Here is an 18,828-nt window from a genome sequence, read left to right on the forward strand (position 1 = left end):
TAACCCATATCAGTGCTAAAATGTATTACATGTGTTTTAGCATCAGATCCGTGGATGCACAGCTCAGGGGTGAGGCCAGGAACTATTGGGTTGCTCTCTGAATTTATTTCCTCTCTGTGATCTCTCTGATACTTTCCAGTCCTCTGAAGAGCCCCTTTTTGGTTCTCTGGTCAAAAACCTGAGGCTTCAGTTACCGTACTCTGCTGTGTTTTTCTCATGATTGCCTGCACCTAGGGCCCAGAGGCAGGGAAACAGAGGGAAAACAAACACACAAACAGTGGGGCTTTGCCCCACCCTGTTGGGATTACTAAAAGTAAAAATTACAGCATTATTTGATATGGTTGCACTGCATGTAGATGTCATACATAAGGTAACTCAAAGTTTCAAGCAGCCATAGGCCCTCATCACCACCATCGCTGTTCAGGTCGCCACAGCGGGGCTGCCTGCGGGAAAGGGGTGCAGGAGAACAGAGGACAGAGAAGGAAAACATGGTATGTCCCTCCCTCTCAGTGCGGAGCGCGTCCTCTTTCCCTCTCACTGAGCTGCTCCTGCTGGTTTCTCAGTCCTCGCCCTGGGGCCAATTTCTGAGGCAGGGACTACTGAGGGTTAAAAAGGAGAAACTCACTGCAAATTTAGTGGTGCTCCACATGCTGGCCGTTCCCTGTAGTCTACCTTCTATCACTTACTTTTTAATTTTTTAATCCTCACCTGCTGACATGCTTATTGATTTCAGAAAGAGAGGAAGGGAGGGAGAGAGAAAGAGAGAGAAGCATCAGTGTGAGAGAAACAAGATATTGGTTGCCCCTCAAACGAATCTCAACTGGGGACAGCAGAGATCTGTGTCCCAAGCAGAGACCGAACCTGCAACTGAAGTGTGTGCCCTGACCGGGAATCAGACCTGCAACCTTTTGTTTTATGGGACAAGGCTCCACCCAAGTGAGCCACATCAGCCAGGGCTATCACTTACTTTTGAGACTGCTTAAATGCCTGCTCTATGCATTCTGATCAAGTTTGAGAGCTTCAATCAGTGGTAAGATATCTTACCACAATAAGAACTTCCTACATTTTAATATTTTGTTTTAATTCTACATCAGAGAGGAATTTTATACATCACTCTATGTAACAACAGGACTCCAACTTTAATTAAAACCAAACTGAAATTTAACTAAATTATGCAACAAGTACAAATAATTATGTGACAATAGAATAAATATTTTCCAAGCATGGCTTGAAAAATTTTTCTAAGTTTGTGAGGGCTCAGCTTATGTTTCTTTTTGGTATTTATCAGGGTTTTTTTTTGCTTATTGTTTGACCTGTATTATCAGACAATCATTATTTCTGAATGTCAAAAACCAAAAAATATATATAATAGCTCTGAAAAAATGTTACTATTATTACTAGGCTTTTCAGGCACAAACATAAAGAAAATTAAAGTAGAAATAAAAAGAGCCAAAGAAAGGATCAAGATTTTCAAATAATTATAAAGGCAAGAAAAAGAAGCTTTTCCAGAAATAATGAACATACCTGGCTTCGTGTAGCGGAGTCTCCCCGGTTCACGCCACACCAGCCCTGCTGGCCCTTGGCCTTTTCATTTCCTGTTCCTCCCAAGCTCTGTCCGGATTCATGTGTAGTTTCTGACTAACTCCTACTCATCCTTTGAGTCATTTCCTCAAGGACTTTTGTCTGCAGACTAGGTTTGAATCCCCACATTATTCAAAACACCCCATATATTTCTCTTGGTAGCATTTATTACAATTATAATTCCTTCTATAATTAATGACTATCTGTTCTACTAGATCACAAGTTTCATATTGACAGGACTGACTAGCAGAATGCCTGGCAATTGTAGCACTCATTTACAAAAGTAGAATAATGGAGCAGAAAGAGCATTTAAAACTATCCCAGCAAAGTCCTTATAAAGGGTCTTCTTTGTGCCAGTCCTCTGCCAAATCTTTTATACAATCTGTTGTCTTTCCCTCAGAATAAGCCTACGAGGGATGCATTTTTCTTCTGCATTTACCATTGAGAAAACTGTTGAGCTCTGAAGTTAAGTAATGCCATGCAGAGTGGTAAACACTGAGCGCAGGGCCTCCAGCTCGCAGTTGAGTGCTTTTTCCGCTGCATCTTTCCCTCAGGCTGCTTGTTATCGGTTCCTGGGTCACATTCAAGGAGAGTTTCTGTGGGACTCATTTCCATTCACTTCTCTTCGGGTCCCTCCTCTACATCATGGAAGGAACCAACCTACGGACCAATGTTCCTAAAAGTGTGGTCCACAGTCCATCAGTCCCAGACTCATGGAGGGAAGATGGATGTTCTTATGAAAAATTCAGATTCAAGAGCCTCAGCCAGACTCATTGAATCCAGCTATAAGGGGTGGGGGCAAGGTCCAGGAATATGCATTTTAACAGGCTCTTGAGGTAATTCTTAAGCATGTCTAAATTAAGAACACTGTTAGTTTTTATTCCAAAGTTCCCTCCAGCTTTGATGGTCATTGCTTCTAAATTTAGAGAGTATGTCATTGTATCTCTATCATCTTTTATAGAACCTGGAACTCAATACTCAATACACTTCTAGTGAATGAATATATTTGAATTTGGAAGACAGAGTCAAGTCCTTGCTTTGGTATTTGCCAACTGTGATCCTTGGGAAAATTACTTCACCTCTTTGACCCTTGGTGTTGCCATCTTAAGATGAAAATAATAATAACAGTCCTTATTCTGGCTCCCAACAGTTGATGTGGAAGATAAATTAAATCATGTTTTTGAAAGCTCTTGATGCCAATTTGAAGATGATTTTAGTTGAATAACCACAACAGGTCTGAAGTGAACACCAACAGGAGATATTTCAGTCCTTCACATTCATGGATGGCTCACCTACAGCTCTCTTAAGTGCACTAAATAGGGGGTTTATTAGAACACACACAAAAATAACCACCACGTTTCAAAATCACATTTCGGTTCAAAGTACGAAGGGTCCTTCCAAGAGAGTGTTTGCAAGAAGAAATCTGAGGCATTCCCATAGTGCCCCCTGGTGGAGCTCAGAAATCTACCGTTCTTGCCACGTATTTGCTGCTTGCTTAGCAGAGAGATTAATTTGTCAGTGCATGTATCTGTTCTCCACCAAGACTAGGGGCTTTTTGTGGAGGTTCTCTCTATCTCCAGAGCCTAGCCTTCATTTGTGCGTGCATCCATCAACCATTAGTGAGCACCCATGATGCTGGGTGCTGTGCTTGGCACCCAGGAACACAGCAGAGGGGCTAGATGGTCCCGGCCCTGAGAGCCCTCACAGTCAAGTAGTGGAGACAGACAAGCAGATCGCCAACAACAGTTAGGTGTGCCAGGCAGGAGGAGGTGCGGGGAACTGTGGAAACCACCTTCTTTGGCTAGAACCCAATGATCAGTTTTGAGAAAAGCCACGACACATTATGGGACGGGTGGGGGGAAATGAGTCATAAAATGTAAACAGGAGCCAAATAGAGTTCAGCTTTTATCCTAAGGTCAATGCGGAGCAACCGAACAGCTTTATTTTTTATTTACTTAACACTAAGTCTATATAACAGCTCGTCTGGCAGAGGAGAGAGCAGCAGAATAGTGTTCTCTTCTGTTGCAACTTCAAATTGTGTCAGACAGTTTAGCAACTGAACTTTTTTTTTTAATCCTTACCCCCGGGGCACTTTTCCCAGGACTTCACAGAGGAAGGAAGAGAGAGAGGAAGGTGTTAGGGTGGTCACTGAGGCGGGCTGTGGAAGGAATCACAAAGAGAAGAAAGTGTAGAGGGTAAAGTTTTTATTGACTCTCCAAGAAAGGAGAGGGGCACAGAGTAGGGAGAAACGCCAGCACTGAGGGGTGGGGGCTTTGAGCTTTTATTGGACTATAATTGGATTAAAAAGGTGTGTCGGGGGGAGGCCCCGAGGCTGATGGGATGTTGTAACAGGGGCTGCAGTTTGTTCCAAGGCTGTAGGAAAGGTTAGTTCTGTTCTTTCTTCCAGTGGTTTCCAGTCTTGGGGACAGAGGCTCAGAAGAGTGAAATGGCAGCGTGTTTAACAAGGTCATAGGCCTGTTCAGCAAAGGGTGCCACAAAGCAAATGGCGCTAGCTTTGTCCTTTCAGGACCAAGAGAGAGAGACACCTACGTGACAGAAAAGTACTGATCGGTTGCCCAGACCGGGGATCGAACCCGCTACCCTTCAGTTGTGGATGACACTCCGACCAACTGAGCCATACCAGCCAGGGCAGCGGTTGGGCAGGTTTAAGCAGAGGAATAATTAGATTAGATTTTTAGATTTTTGTTCTTTAAAGATCATTCTGCCTATGGGAAGAACTGAGTGGAGGAGGCAAGACCAGAGGTAGAAAGGCCAGTTAGGAATCTGCTGTACATAGTTCAGGTGATAAATAAATGCTTGGTTAGGAGGGGCACACAGGGAGTTTAGAATGTATTGGTATACTTGCATTTCTTTCCCTGGGTGAGGTATAAAAGTATTTTATCCCTCACATCTTACATCACATTACACAAATTCAGCTCTTGCTCCCTGCCCAGATGGGAATAAACCTCTAACTCCCCTCCACTCCCACTTTCCTTATTTAACCTCAGGTCAGTGCTGCCCTGCCCCCCACCCCCCCACCCCCCTGCAGCTTCTGACTTGGCTGCGGCCCACCTCCAGCTGGAAGCCCTCTAGCCAGTCTCAAGTACTCCTGCTTCCCAGTTTTCACTCATATATTTCCTTTGCTTTGTGTTGAATTTATTCATATACCGTGTGTGCCTCCTCCCCTTTGCTAATTCACAGCCTACTTGCCTTTCAAAAATCAGCTCAAATTCCAATCCACTTCACTTCAGTTGAACCCTTTTTTCTGAGGGCTTATTACCTGCTTGTCTTGGTTTGGGGCCCCGTGGGTACTGCTGCACAGAGCCGCCGATTCCAGCCCTGGGAGCTAGCTCACCGCTGTCTGGCTGAGTCCCACACACAGACCACGTACTCACTGCGAGGGAAGGGCGGTGACAGAGGTCAGCAAAGGGAGCTATGGCAGCACAGAGTGCGGGGACCCCTGCCCTGCTTGTGAAACACTTAGAATAGAATGTTCCCCTGGATTGCACACTGAGTCACGCCCTACCAGAACACACTGCTCCGTCCAGGGGAGCTCTGATGGAACTGTGGCAGTCATTAATCAGGCGTTTGAAACAGGGGTCCAGGAACTGCCCCGACTTCTTCTAAGTTAGCTTTTCAGATTGAAAACCAAGCCACAAACCCCAGAGACAAACTCAATACCTGGTTGGCAGAGTCCCTTTCTGCAGCTCGTAATAAGTGCTGCACAATCCCAGAACACTTCACTTTATTGCTGTTGACCCAGACATCAGTGTTCCAGAAAAAGAGAAGCCTGCTAACCTACACCCTGACTGGTTAACCCCAGCAACTTCCGTGTTCCCAAGCCATAAAAACCCCTAAGCTCCACATTTGGGGTGCAGAACCTGGGGCCCTATCTTGGTGTCCTTGCCCTCTGCAGAGCCATAATAAATCTGCCTTCTCCTTTATCAGTGACCCTGGTCTAAATTCTTTTATATCAGGAGACAAGAACTCAAACTTGTTGGTAACACTTGTTCGGTGTGGTGGGGTTGGGGGGTCAGGCAGGAAAGGCTTTGTGGAAGGGATGATGCTTGAGTTGAGGGTTACAGTTGTCTGCAAAGCAGAGAGGTGTCAAGGAGAGAGCTGCAGGCAGAGTCCCCTCCATGCTGTTTGTTGTGCTACCCTCGTGACAGCTGGAAATCCCACCTTTCACTACTCTGGGTGGGCTAGTGTCCCCATTTCTAGGATATCATATTAATTCTGGATCAGCTCCTTGGAAACTGTGCATAGGGTGATCAGAAAGGTGAGGGGGACCAAAAACTGGCCATACAAGGAACAGTAGCTGAATTACGTATATTTAGACTGAGGGGATTTTTTTTTTTTAAGTGAAAAGAAAATGGACCTTTGTGTAATACTGAGTTTCCAAGTGCAACAGAAGGGTAGATGCTGCTGGAGGTAGACTAAATTTTTTCCAACATTTGAATCCCCCATCAGGTGTATGCCACCCTGTCTGCACATAACTTCCAGTTGGTAAGTTAATTCTCTCCATGCCTTGCTGCCAGGGTAACTGCAGTGGCCCACCTCCCACTGCCATCCAGAAGGACGTCCTTCACTATCAACCTCTAGCTCCAGCTCGGAGGCAGGCAGGTGACAACAGACCAGCTAACTGGGCCTTCCCTCCAGGTACTCTGAATCCAAAGTCTGGAGGAACAAAGGTGATTTACCTGGGGGTGCAGGGGCAGGGAGAAAGCTGTCCTGGACAGGCTGTTCCAACAATGCCATGTTTGCTGTGTCTGTTTTCCTACTTACTAGCCTTTTGGAGTACCCTTGGTACCTGTGCATTTCCAAGCCAATAAATATTTATAAAATGCATGAATGAAGCACAGGGATAAAGGTCAAAGGCTAATTTAAAGCAAATTACATGCAAGGCTGGAATATTTAATGATCAGAACCAGAGGAAAAGAGAGGGAAATAAAGACAAGCAGGAGAATGATCCCATCACTAAAATAAACCAGAAAGTGCTAATATAGGGAGGGAAGGAAGAATGGCGAATAAAGTTTTGTTGTGATCCCTCCTCCAAGACATCCCCATTTGTGCGCACATCTCCTCTTTTCCTTTGGGAGTCATAAAAGTTCTTTTATTTTTGGTGAGTTAGCTTCCTGGTCTCTGTTTAGATGGGCCTCAGGCCAGTGGCCTTGCCTTGCCCTCAGAGACTGTAAGGACCTTGTCAAATAGCAGCACACCCAGTGGCAGCAGGAATCAAAGATGACTTGGCGGCTTCGAACCAGGGTACAAAGGCACTAAGAAAAGGACACGGGTAGGGATGATCCTGAGGCAGCAAGAAGTAATGCCTGGATGACCTGTGGACTAATGGGTTTATAAAGCTCTGGAGCTGGTGCTATCACTACCGCATGCTTCTCACGTGCAACTCTGTGCATATGCACAACCAGGAAGTGTTTTTCTTCTGCAGGCAGAAACATGAACTCATTCATTCAGTATTTACTAGGCACCTGCTCTGTCCCATGCACTGTTCTAGGCAGCATTAAAGTAGTGAGAAAGCTACACTCATGGAGACCACGGAGACACATAATACTGTTACTGGACAGGGTCTGGCCCTGAGTGCATCTGCCTTTAGGGCCAGCTGCAGTGTCTGGGTTCTTGATTTCATACAGGAAAGATTTCACAGCATGAGTCCGCTGACTGGGAGGGTATGTTTAGTAAAGCTGGGGACAGTAGAACAAGGAAGGGCTCAGTGTGGAAAAAGCAACAAGAGAACCTAGGGTGGGCTGCCTTAGCTCCCTGGGAAGTCAGAGAAAAGGGGGCCTTGGGGACAAGTTCAGGGCATTAACCTGGGATATAAGCTCCCAGCCTGTCCACCCCACAGGCCGCCCAGGATGGCTATGAATGCAGCCCAACACGAAATCGTAAATTTACTTAAGACCTTTTTTTGTTCATCAGTTTTCATTAGTGTTTGTATATTTAATGTGTGGCCCAAAACAACTCTTCTTCTTCCAATGTGGCCCAGAGAGGCCAAAAGGTGGGATGCCCCTGCTAGAGTTTAGGAGACAGGTGCCTGTGAAGAAAGAAGGGGGCTGCTCCCCAGAAAGAGAGCGCAGGAGCTGCGTTCTTTGTCTTGAGGTTTTTCTCTCTTGCAGGCAGGAACCTTAGGGGGGGGCCTCAGGGTGGTTTCAGTAGCACATTCATCAGGGCTCCAGGTGTGCCCTTTCAGGGGCATGGTCTGCACTGATTGGGCAGTGGCAGGGCAGGGGGTCTTTAGTCACTGCAGTTAGTTCTGGAGTCACCCCAGTGGTTTTGCTGCTTTTCTGGGCCTGGAGCTGAAACACAACTGAGGCCAGATGTTATCTCTGGGGAGGCAACCTTTGTCTCTGGCTGTAAATTGCTCTGCCAGTTTGTTCACTGTCTGTCTCAGTTTCTCTGTTCTACTTGCCAGAGCATGTCCCTGTCTCAATGCTACTTAATTTATTTGTCCACTTGTTTGTATGTGATGAACAACAATATTATGTTAACAGATTCTAAGATGGACAGACAAATTAGTCAACTGAAAGAGAGAAAAAAAAACAAGATGGACAGAACTTGAATACAAACTCTTCTGGGACTTTTGATGAACCAATAAAAAAATATTGACTGAAAAATGAGCTACAATATTTATTTAGGCTCAATGTAGATTCTAGGGTATGCTACACATACATTTCAAAAACTATTCGGTTTGGATAGTAAACTTTATGAACTACACAATGGCTAAGATATAAAAATTACACAGAAATTCATGCTTATGAAGAGACCTGTTTATTACTGATAACATTTCATTTGGCTAAAACCACAAGATATCCACACACAGATACTTAAAGTGCAAATTCTCACAGGCAGTATTTATAATACACCCTGGTGTTTTCTTAGGGAAAAATGGGAAGATATTGACAGAAACTGTTAAAACAAGGGCACAAATTTGAATTGCTGCTGCACAGTCAGGAAAACAAATTAATTCTTAACTGCATACATTTTCTCTGGCATGTTCAATAATGTACACAAAGAGTTTATTTTAGCCTATAAGAAGAAGGCCTCACCACGGATAGATACAGATCCTTGCTTGAGTGGCTCCTGTAAGATATACGCTGAATCATAACGCTGGACAACAATGTACCACATGGTATCAAGTTAGTTATGACTCACTTGAAAGGTAGCACTAGGAGGCTCAAAATGGCACTTATATTAGTGATGTTAAGTCTTCGTAGACACTTTGTTAGCCTCTTGGCCAACACCTCGCTTTGAGTGTAAAATACTAGGTGTTATACACAATTTCCAAATAGAAAATTTCTTTCTCCAAAGAAACCGAATATTTAAGGGTGTGTGTGCTTGATAAACATTACTTATTTTAAATTTCAGTAATGAGAATTGCTTTAAAAGCTGAATTAGAAAATTATGTTTTTGATTGTTCTTAAATGCTTTGCTTCTTTAAAATAAAATCCCTTAATTACTATTATCATCAATCAAGCACTCTGTACCAGCACTCTGTACCACACTATACTAGGTGGGTGGATATGAGAACATAATAAAGGGAGCTGACAGTCAAGAAGGATCTCGGTCAAGGAATGCCAACAAATTAACGAGAACAAACCAGCCAACACCTCAGCTATATTATAAGGTTCATTGGTAACATAACAGTTTCAGATCAGTTTAAACTGGCATTCATACTTTCAAAGGGCAGCTCCTAAAGGGCAGGGAATATCCCAGTTATGTTCTATGTTTCTGTTTCTTGCCCTGGAGTCAGGGTGTGTGCGGCCAGGGACCTGCAGAGATTGGAAGGGGCTGGGGGAGAAAACGGAGGCCCGTGATGAACACGGTGCTACTTTCGGGCAGCACCCATTTTGGTGGATATTGAAGGAATCATTTTTATATCAACACAGTCTTACTGTGGAGAACGCAAACTTCACTCACACTGTTGAGACGTCACATGACATTTCATGAGTGGCAGGTGCGCCTGACTTTGCTCTCAGGCCCCTCCCCCTACACATGCTGCTTTGGGGTCATGCTGGGGGAAAAATTTGAGAAGCAAACTTTGGTTATGTCACTTTGCCCTTATCTTGGTTGCTTCACTCATTCTTTTATGTTCTCTTTTTTAAATACATAGTCTTTAATTAATAAAGAGAAAAGATGGCTTAATGGATAGCACAGGATGATGAACATGTTAAAGCAACCACAGGCGAATGCTAACTGTTTACAACTAGCACTGAAGTCCCACTGTGTACTGAGACAATAGGAGTTCTCTTCTTTCTACTCAGACTCCTTCTGGCTATGGTAAGATGCTCTGAGGCACAAATACAAAAAAATATTTCCTCAAATCTTGTGCTTTGGTTGCCCAAAGTACAAGGAAACTGAAAAGAAAATGCTAGATCAACTGACCATTCATTTGGGTTAGTACGATTCTCTCCTCATCAGTTTTTAGAGCAATCTTAGAAAACAAATGAATTGTAAAAGGCCATAATAAATTAACACATAGTATCCAGACAGACTACACAAAGTTATGAAATAGATTTAAAATTACTTCTTACACTGTCTTATTCTCACAATAACAAAATACCCAAAAGTCCACAAACCAACTTAGTTTATGAATAAGCTTAAAGCATCCTGGAGGATACAGTTAGGGCTGATCAGTGAGGTAATAGGGCAATAGCATTTCACAGTAACAAAATGTGGGAGGGCACATAGGGAAAGAGGGAGGTAGAGAAAAAAGGGCATGGAATTAAATGTATCTAAGCTGAATTTGGACTTTTCAAGCATCATGAACGACAATGGAAAAGACCTGAACGAAAAACCAATAGCAGCAGCTCAAGAACAGCTTCTCCATTAAACTCCAGCTGAGCAACCTTTTCAGGAAACAGGAGTTTGAGTTCCTATATGAAGATATTCCAAAGTATCCAATTTCTCAGAAAACTCTACAGAAGTTATTATATCCAAATAACAATAGTCTATATTTAAAACAAACCCCTCAAATATCCTATGATGCTATACATTCTTCAAGATGAACAACGCTGTGTTCAAGTCTCAATTTACCAGATTAAATTAAAAATAACACCTAAGCAGGTCTTCACTCACCCCATTCACGCATCTACCAAAACCCACCCCCCCCCCAAAAAAAAACCACCTCTCCTGTGAGCTAAATTCCTACAGATACTGAGTGAGATTCAAATGTGACTTCCAGTGATCTTTATGACATCTTTGCTTCAACCTGAGTTTTAAAGAAAAGGTTTAGAAGAGATTTATAAAAGCCATTTAGTATATCCTGTACTGTTTAAATTTTTTATTCTCTTGAAAATAAAGAACTCAAAAAGAAGGCTTCATAATGATTCCTGCCCAAGTTTTTAAATCTTAAACTACACATGCTGCCTTTTTTCTTTTTAAAGTTCCTCATCCCCCCCTATTTTATCCTTGCCAGAGACGGAGGACAGTTTTATCATATTACTTCTTAATTTAAGTCATTCAATAAATGACTTAATAACTTCAGATTAATTAAACTATCTCAAGAGCTTTCTCCTCTCCAGAGTTAAATAATCTTAATTTTTTAACTTTTCTTTACTCAGAGGTTTTATTTTTCAATCTATACGTTATTCCTTTTCATTTGGGCTATATCCCCTACCCAGTCCCATAGGATCCTAAGAAACAACAACATCTCCGAAACTGAATCAGTAAGAGGGGCACTTTTTCTCACGTTTTACCACTTGGCCTCCTCAGTGGTCACTAATAAAAGACAACAAAAGGTTCCCCAATCACTCATCATCGCAACAAATAAACACAAGTAAACCACTTACCCACAGTTTATTATTTTTAGGGTGATAAATTTGCCCTTGACAAAGAAGCACTTCCCTGCCACCTTACTGACCTTTCCATTGTTTGCTTATTTCTACTGTTTATTTCCAGCCTACACTTTAATCTGGCCCCACTAATTCTTTCCTTTGCCCCAGAGCTCTCGAGAGTCCCAGTTCTGATCTGCACATTCAGTGAGAATGCACCAATTTCCATGCTATTGCTCATAACGAAAAAAATAAACACTGCACAGCCCCAGGCTCATACCCACTGGCCAGCACGTCTGTTTGTCCTGGTTGGCTCGGGCTCCTGCATTATCCTGTCGGGCAAGTGTCCCACCCACTGTATGGAGGTCATGTTAGATATCGCACTCAGCCAGACTTGAGAGCTTGGCCAGAATTAAATAATTCCCTCAATCTATACACTATAGGAACACTAATTTTGTTAATTTTAACTTTGGATTTTTCAATTTTCGAGATAAGAATCCAAGCTTTAATAGCTTTTCACCTTGATTAAGACAACTTAGATGTTGCATTATATTAAAGCTCTCCAATAAAACTGTTCTCTTTATAATAATAGAATGACAATCATAACATGGCTTTAGGGATTACAAATGGGCTATTGTATCATTTTAGCTCCACTTTGTCCTTCAGTCAATGGAAAACAGACACGGAAACCAAATATACATATTTTTCACACATATAGCATTGCTCATACCACTTTGTAGGATATAGGCCATTTCCTAAATTACAGTCTACATTCCTAAAAGCAAATAAAGCAAAAAAATTCTACACATTTCTCCCAGTGCAAAGCCTTTGAAAACACATTCATTTAGAAATACAGTGCTCTACATTTAGCTAGCTAGCTGTCTATTATCTACAGTCACACAAGACCCCTCTATAAGAAAGGAACAAATGAACAATAGTGGCAATACAATAATTTGAAAATTATATATGGATTATGTGGGTTTATCCAAATGTTAGCCGATAGCTACAACAAACTAAACCATGATTTAATAAGTATATCAATCAGTTCAAATTTTGTATCACCATTTTTTTAGGAAACATTTTGGGAAATACATTTTCACCAGTTATCGTCCGCAGGCAATTTGTTCAGATAACTATGCTCAAGGCCTTGTTATTGTTACCTCTTCACTGTACCACGTGTGTGTAAGTGTCCTGCGAGCTATACGCTCAACAGGATGCACTTCAAGGAGACTGAACAGAGCTCCTCTGCTGTTCTCTTTAGAAGACTGCAGAATCGACCAGTCCCTTCCAGTTTAGTAGTTATTCCTGTGATCGGAGATTCTATGGAAGCCAGCAAGATAGTAGGATAAACTGGACGGTAGTTTTAGTGTTTCGTAATATCTGAATGTTTTATTTCTTAGTAAAATTAGCATTACTTCATCTCATAAAGGAATAAATCCACTTACAAAAATTAATTCAGAAGTTAGGCTTTTCAGTACATTCAGAGCTCCTGTCTCAGCTCAGATTTTTTCTTTACTCAAAGGCTGTGATAACTGAACCCTTAATTCTAACATGAAGATGCCTAACTACAGTTACACGGAGCCTACTTTTATTAAGATTTTTATATACATTCACAAGATTTTAAAGTCAGCAAACCTTTTTAATACAGAGGGAAAGCACCCATATAGTTTGGAAGATTTTCCTTAACTGTCTGAGAATGAACTGATGAAATGCTCTTCAGTGCAGGAACACTGCTTCAGCTCACACCATCCCCTGAGAAGGCACTGAGAAATCTGACAAGAACAAAGCTTCTAGGAGTGTTGCCACTATTGTTTTATGTTCAGCACACACTGGGATTGCAAACACATACGACAAATTTACACTGCACCAACAGCACCTGACACAGAAGAGCTATGAACCACATTTGTAACATCTGTTCTGAGCTAGAAATGCTAACTACCTTATTTCAAATACTCTAATTTGTAAGTCAATACCTATGATGTAACATGGACACTTTCCCACAGTGTTGAGAGTAAGTGCTGTTTTCTTGCCAATTTTATGAGATAATTTCTTTAACTAATTCTATAATTATATAACTGCCTATTTAAAAAATCCATGCTATACACAATCACAAGAACATGGAACTAAGCTTACTTAATCACACTCGAACAAGGAAACTCACTTTTGCACTGTTTTGTTTCTGTTAAAGGAAAAATGTGTTATTATAATACTTTTAATGTAATACTTTTGTTCAAGAATATGAAAAAACTTGAATCATTTTCTCTCCAGACCATTTCATGTCAAAGTTACACCATTTGTTTAATCAGCTGACCAAAAAGAAAGAAAAGAAAAGTGAACAGACACTCAGCCAGATGAGGGAGAGGGAGAAGCTAACTCGAGTTCTGCAGGCGGAGCTCCCGGTTGTCCGTCTGTCCGCCAGCACAGAGGATCCAGGAACGGCGGACCCGTGTCCACTAGACAGAACGCCAGATCAGGCCATTTTTACTGGGCTCAAGAAAATTCTCAATCAAAGCTTCAATGAGTTTCTTCAATTCCTCTTCTAGTAAGGTGGTGTCACTAAGCAAAAAGATGAAGAGTTTTAAAAGTCTTGATTTCAGAGCCTTAAAATGTTAATTGTTATAACTTTTTTAAAATATATTTTATTGATTATGCTGTTACAGTTGTCCCATTTCCCCCCTTCTCTCCCCTCCACCCTGTACCCCCTCTCCCACCCACGTTCCCCCCCTTTAGTTCATGTCCATGTGTCATACTTATGAGTTCTTTAGCTTCTACATTTCCCGTACTATTCTTGCCCTCCCCCTGTCTATTTTCTACCTACATTCTATGCTACTTATTCTCTATACCTTTTCCCCCCTCTCCTCCTCCCACCCCCCCCTGCTGCTAGCCCTCCATGTGCCCTCCATTTCTGTGGTTCTGTTCCTGTTCTAGTTGTTTACTTAGTTTCTTTTGGTTTTGCTTTAGGTGTGGTTGTTAATAATTGTGAGTTTGCTATCCTTTTACTTTATATGTCTTTTCTTTATCTTCTTTTCTTAGATAAGTCCCTTTAGCATTTCATAAAATAAGGGCTTGGTGATGATGAACTCCTTTAACTTGACCTTATCTGAGAAGCACTTTATCTGCCCTTCCATTCTAAATGAGAGCTTTGCTGGATAGAGCAATCTGGGATGTAGGTCCTTGTCTTTCATGACTTGGAATATTTCTTTCCAGCCCCTTCTTGCCTGTAAGGTCTCTTTGGAGAAATCAGCTGACAGTCTGATGGGAACTCCTTTGTAGGTAACTGTCCCCTTATCTCTTGCTGCTTCTAGGATTCTCTCCTTCGTTTTTACCTTGGCTAATGTAATTATGATGTGCCTTGGTGTGTTTCTTCTTGGGTCAAACTTCTTTGGGGCTCTCTGAGCTTCTTGGATTTCTTGGAAGACTGTTCCCTTTGCCAGATTGGGGAAGTTCTCCTTTATTATTTGTTCAAATACATGCTCAATTTGTTGCTTTTCCCCCTTCCCATTCTGGTACCCCCTATAATTCGGATGTTGGAACGTTTGAAGGTGTCCTGGATGCTCTTAAGTTTTTCCTTGATTTTCTGAATTCTTATTTCATCATGCTTTCCTGCTTGGTTGATTCTATCTTCCTTCTGGTCCACTGTATTGTTTTGAGACTCAGATTCCTTCCTTTCACTATTGGTTCTCCTCCGCGTATCTTCCTGCATCTCTTTTATGGTAACCTGCATCCTTTCATCTAAATTGCGCCCAAAATCAACCAATTCCGTGAGCTTTCTGACCACCAGTGTTTTGAACTGTGCATCTGATTGGCTATTTCTTGGTCACTCAAAAGGATGAGTCCTAGGGGACTGATCTGTTCTGTTGGAAACATGTCTTATGTCTTTCCCTGTCTCTCCTTTTTTTTTTTTCCAGTCAGGTCACTCTTGTTACGGTGGGGGGCGGAGCCTTAGGTGTTCACAGGGGCTGGGCACCCCGGTCGCTAGATTGTGATGTTATATGTGGGGGCGGGAGCGGGAACGGGAGGGAACAATGGCGGTAGTTCCGTTCTCCTGGGCTCAGACCCTTCTCTGGGATCCTGGGCTGCGAGCTCTGCCCTGGTCCACAATCGCTGCCTCACTGGGTCCGCCAGCCGCAGCTTGTGTACTCAGGGACCACCGCTGCGTTCTTGCGCCCCGGATGGCTGTCGCGCTGCTTTCGCGCCAAATTTTCTCCGACCTCCGTGCACCGCTGATCCGCGCCAGCCCGGCTCATCGTCTCCTACCGGTCTGGATGTACGGGTCTACTTCAACTTCTTGGCTGTCCGACTTCCATTCAGATAAATCCTTTATCAGTTCTGAGTGTTATTCTATCTATAAATTATTGTTGTTCTAATCTTGGTTGTGCGAGGAGGTACGGTACGTCCACCTATTCCTCCATCTTGCCCTAATTGTTATAACTTTTAAAGAAGGCATATAACTTGATGGAATGATTAAACAATTGGTAAACAAAAGAGAGATTCACTCATTTAAAACAAAACAAGACCAAAGTGGGAAAAAATCACACAAAGAAATCGCAGAAGCTGAAGTTGAACTGCGTCGGGAGGAGGTCCTCGGCACAGGGTACATGGACGAGTTACAGAACTTCCAAAGATTTCTCCTGGTCGAGGTGATTTAATGACCTAGAACACCGATTCCAGGTATCAAGAGGAAATGGCCTCCTGAGGCACCTGTGCGGATATTATGGGATGGCATGGCACGTCTTTCAGGGGGCACAGGAGAGTGTGACTGAAGGAATGAGACGTTTAAAAAATAAACATACACTCACTAGTGCGCCCTTCAGAGTTACCGCCTGAAGAGCTGCAACTGCTGCTCCAAACATTTCCAGGAAAGTCTCTTTTGAACTCCTCCACTTATTTTACATGCTACCCAACAAATCAGTTTTTATTACTTTTATAATCATCCTCTATTTTAAACCAAATATAGCAGCATTCCCCAATTTGGTTTACTTTAAACTCTGCTCTTCCCCTCCCCCCAAAGGAAATACAAAGATTTAGAAAAATCCAAAATGACGTACCTAGTAGGCAATTCCAAAAAAATCTTCCCCAAAATATATCAATCAATGACAACACTATTGGAAGTACTACTTTTAATAAGTTTAAATAGCCCTTGAATATGTTTATTAAAGTGAAGTTATTTATTCACATACTCTTAAAAGGAAATACATTGGGCAGACTAAGTTATATTACAGTAGATGTAGGAAATGGATATTTCACAATAAACAATTTGTTGATCATTTCTTTATGTTCATCACTAAGGCTCAGAGAGCCTTTTCAGGACTACGTATTTACCAGAATTTTAAAATTCAATTCCCAAACAGTACAGCTGCTCTGGAAAATTGTTTGGCAGTTTCTCAAAAGGTTGAATACAGAACTACCCTATGGTGAATAACCCCACAGTTCTATCCTAGACACACACCCAAGAGAAATGAAAACGTGTGTCCACATAAAAACTTGTACACAAACATTCTACAGCACCATTATTCATAATAGCCCAATGGTGGAAATAACCCAAAGGTTCATCACCTGATAAATGGATAAAAATGTGGTTTATCCATACAATGCAATAGTATTGGGCCATGAAAACAGTTTTTTAAAACAAAGGAATAAAGTGCTGATTCATGCTACAATATGGACGAACGGTGAGAACATTATGCTAAGCAGAAGATGCCAGTCACAAAGACCATACACTGTGTAATCTCATGTCTACGAAATGTTCAGAATAGGCAGCGCATCTGCAGTGGCAGATAGTGGTGTGGTGATCGCCTCAGGCTGGGGGGGGGAATGGGAAATGACTGCTCATGGGTGTGGGGTTTCCTTTTCGGGGGACGAAAATGTTGTAAAGTTGATTTCAGTGAGGCTGCACAACTCTGAATACACTAAAAACCATGGAATCGTACACTTTAATGAGTGAACTCTTTGGTATGTGAATTAGATCTTAACAAAACTTTTACATATGATATTTAAAAAGTCAACCCTCACCTCTGCTCAGGCGATGCGCACATCTCTGCATAATACTTGATCTTCGGTTCTGTCCCACTCGTCCGAAGGGTAGCAACACAGCCGTTTTGAAAAGTGAATGTAATCATCTGGCTGTTTTTACTCACGGGCAGGACCTGTGCACAACGGTAACGATGGCTTCATCACACCTGGTGAATTTTCACTTTCAAGAGTTTTAGAGTACATTACACTTATATGTGATGTTTAAAGTAGCCAAATTCATAGAAACAGAAAGTAACAGGGGGTTGCCAAGGGCTGAAGGGAGGGACCAACAGGGAGTTGTTTTGTGGGTGTGGAGCTTCAGGGCAGCACGGAGAAAAGGTTCTGGGCGTCTGCATGGCAATGTGAATGTAGTTAACACGGCTGAACTGTGTGCTTAAAAACGCTTAAGTTGGTAATTTTATGTTTCATTTTTAATTATTTATCACAATTAAAAATAAAAAAGTTTTAAAGAATTGTAAAAGACAAAAGAAGGTTATATACATAATTCACAAATATGCCCCTTACTGGACATTATAATAGTACGTGCACTGATCTCGGTACCTTACATAGATGATCTCTGGGCCTCGACAAAAACCCTGCAAACTAAATATTACTGCCAATTTATAGGCAAGGCCCAAAGACAGCACACAACCTGCCCAAGGTCATCATCTGCTAAGTGGCAGAGCAAGAAGTTCAAGCCAGGTCTACCTATAACAAAGTCTACACCGCCTCTACATTTGCCAAGTGCTTTCTAATTTTAAAGGCCTTTCACAGTTCATTACCATATTTCGCCATGTATAGTGTGCTCCTGTGTACAATGCGCACCCATGGCTTCGTGCACATTATACATGGGATTACTATATCCATGGTGTGTAATCATTATACCCATGCATAACGTCCACTCTATTTTTCCCTCAAAAATCTGGGCAAAAAGTGTGCACTATACATGGCAAAATATGGTAATAGTCACCAAAGTAGAGTTCACATATCCTGGAGGATAGGCAAAACAATTCACTGGGGTGCAAAAATGTTTAAAATATTTTTTACTGAAAAAATTTTTTAACAAAGAAATGAAGCTTTATGGACAGTAAAGATACGGACCAACACTGGTAATCTTCCCAGACCACAGATCAGTCTGTGAAGTCATCTCAAGGGAGCTGTGGAGTTGGTACTGAAACAGGGGTTGACAGTGGTGCCTTTGCTCAGGTGTCCTGAGCCTGGTCCTCCACTTGAGACCCCTCTCTTGGTTGGTGCCACCACCATATTCTCGAAAACTTCCTCCCCCACTTTTTGCTCATAGAATATCAATGAGCAAGCCCCATCTGTTCTATCTTTGACTCACCTGAACTTTGTCCAATTCTCTCCATCACTCCTGCTGCTATGATTAAGTTCAGGCTCCCATTCTCTCTCGTCTCAGTTACCGAAACAGCACACTAACTGATCCACACAT

General features: G+C 42.2%; 1 protein-coding gene across 1 annotated transcript in view; it reads right to left on the reverse strand.

The window, feature by feature from the left end:
* Positions 1 to 8,250: 8,250 nt before the first annotated feature.
* Positions 8,251 to 18,828, reverse strand: part of PGM2L1 (phosphoglucomutase 2 like 1) — a 47,397-nt gene continuing 36,819 nt past the window's right edge. Inside the window, exons 13-14 of the mRNA XM_045818094.1 lie at positions 17,379 to 17,512; positions 8,251 to 13,922 (exon numbers count right to left, since the gene is read on the reverse strand). Coding sequence (XP_045674050.1) covers positions 13,820 to 13,922; positions 17,379 to 17,512 — 237 coding nt within the window. The 3' untranslated portion in view covers positions 8,251 to 13,819. The remainder of the gene's footprint in view (positions 13,923 to 17,378; positions 17,513 to 18,828) is intronic.

Source organism: Phyllostomus hastatus, unplaced genomic scaffold (assembly GCF_019186645.2).
Source record: "Phyllostomus hastatus isolate PE091 unplaced genomic scaffold, TTU_PhHast_1.1 phas_scaffold_317, whole genome shotgun sequence".
Taxonomy (NCBI): Eukaryota; Metazoa; Chordata; class Mammalia; order Chiroptera; family Phyllostomidae; genus Phyllostomus; species Phyllostomus hastatus.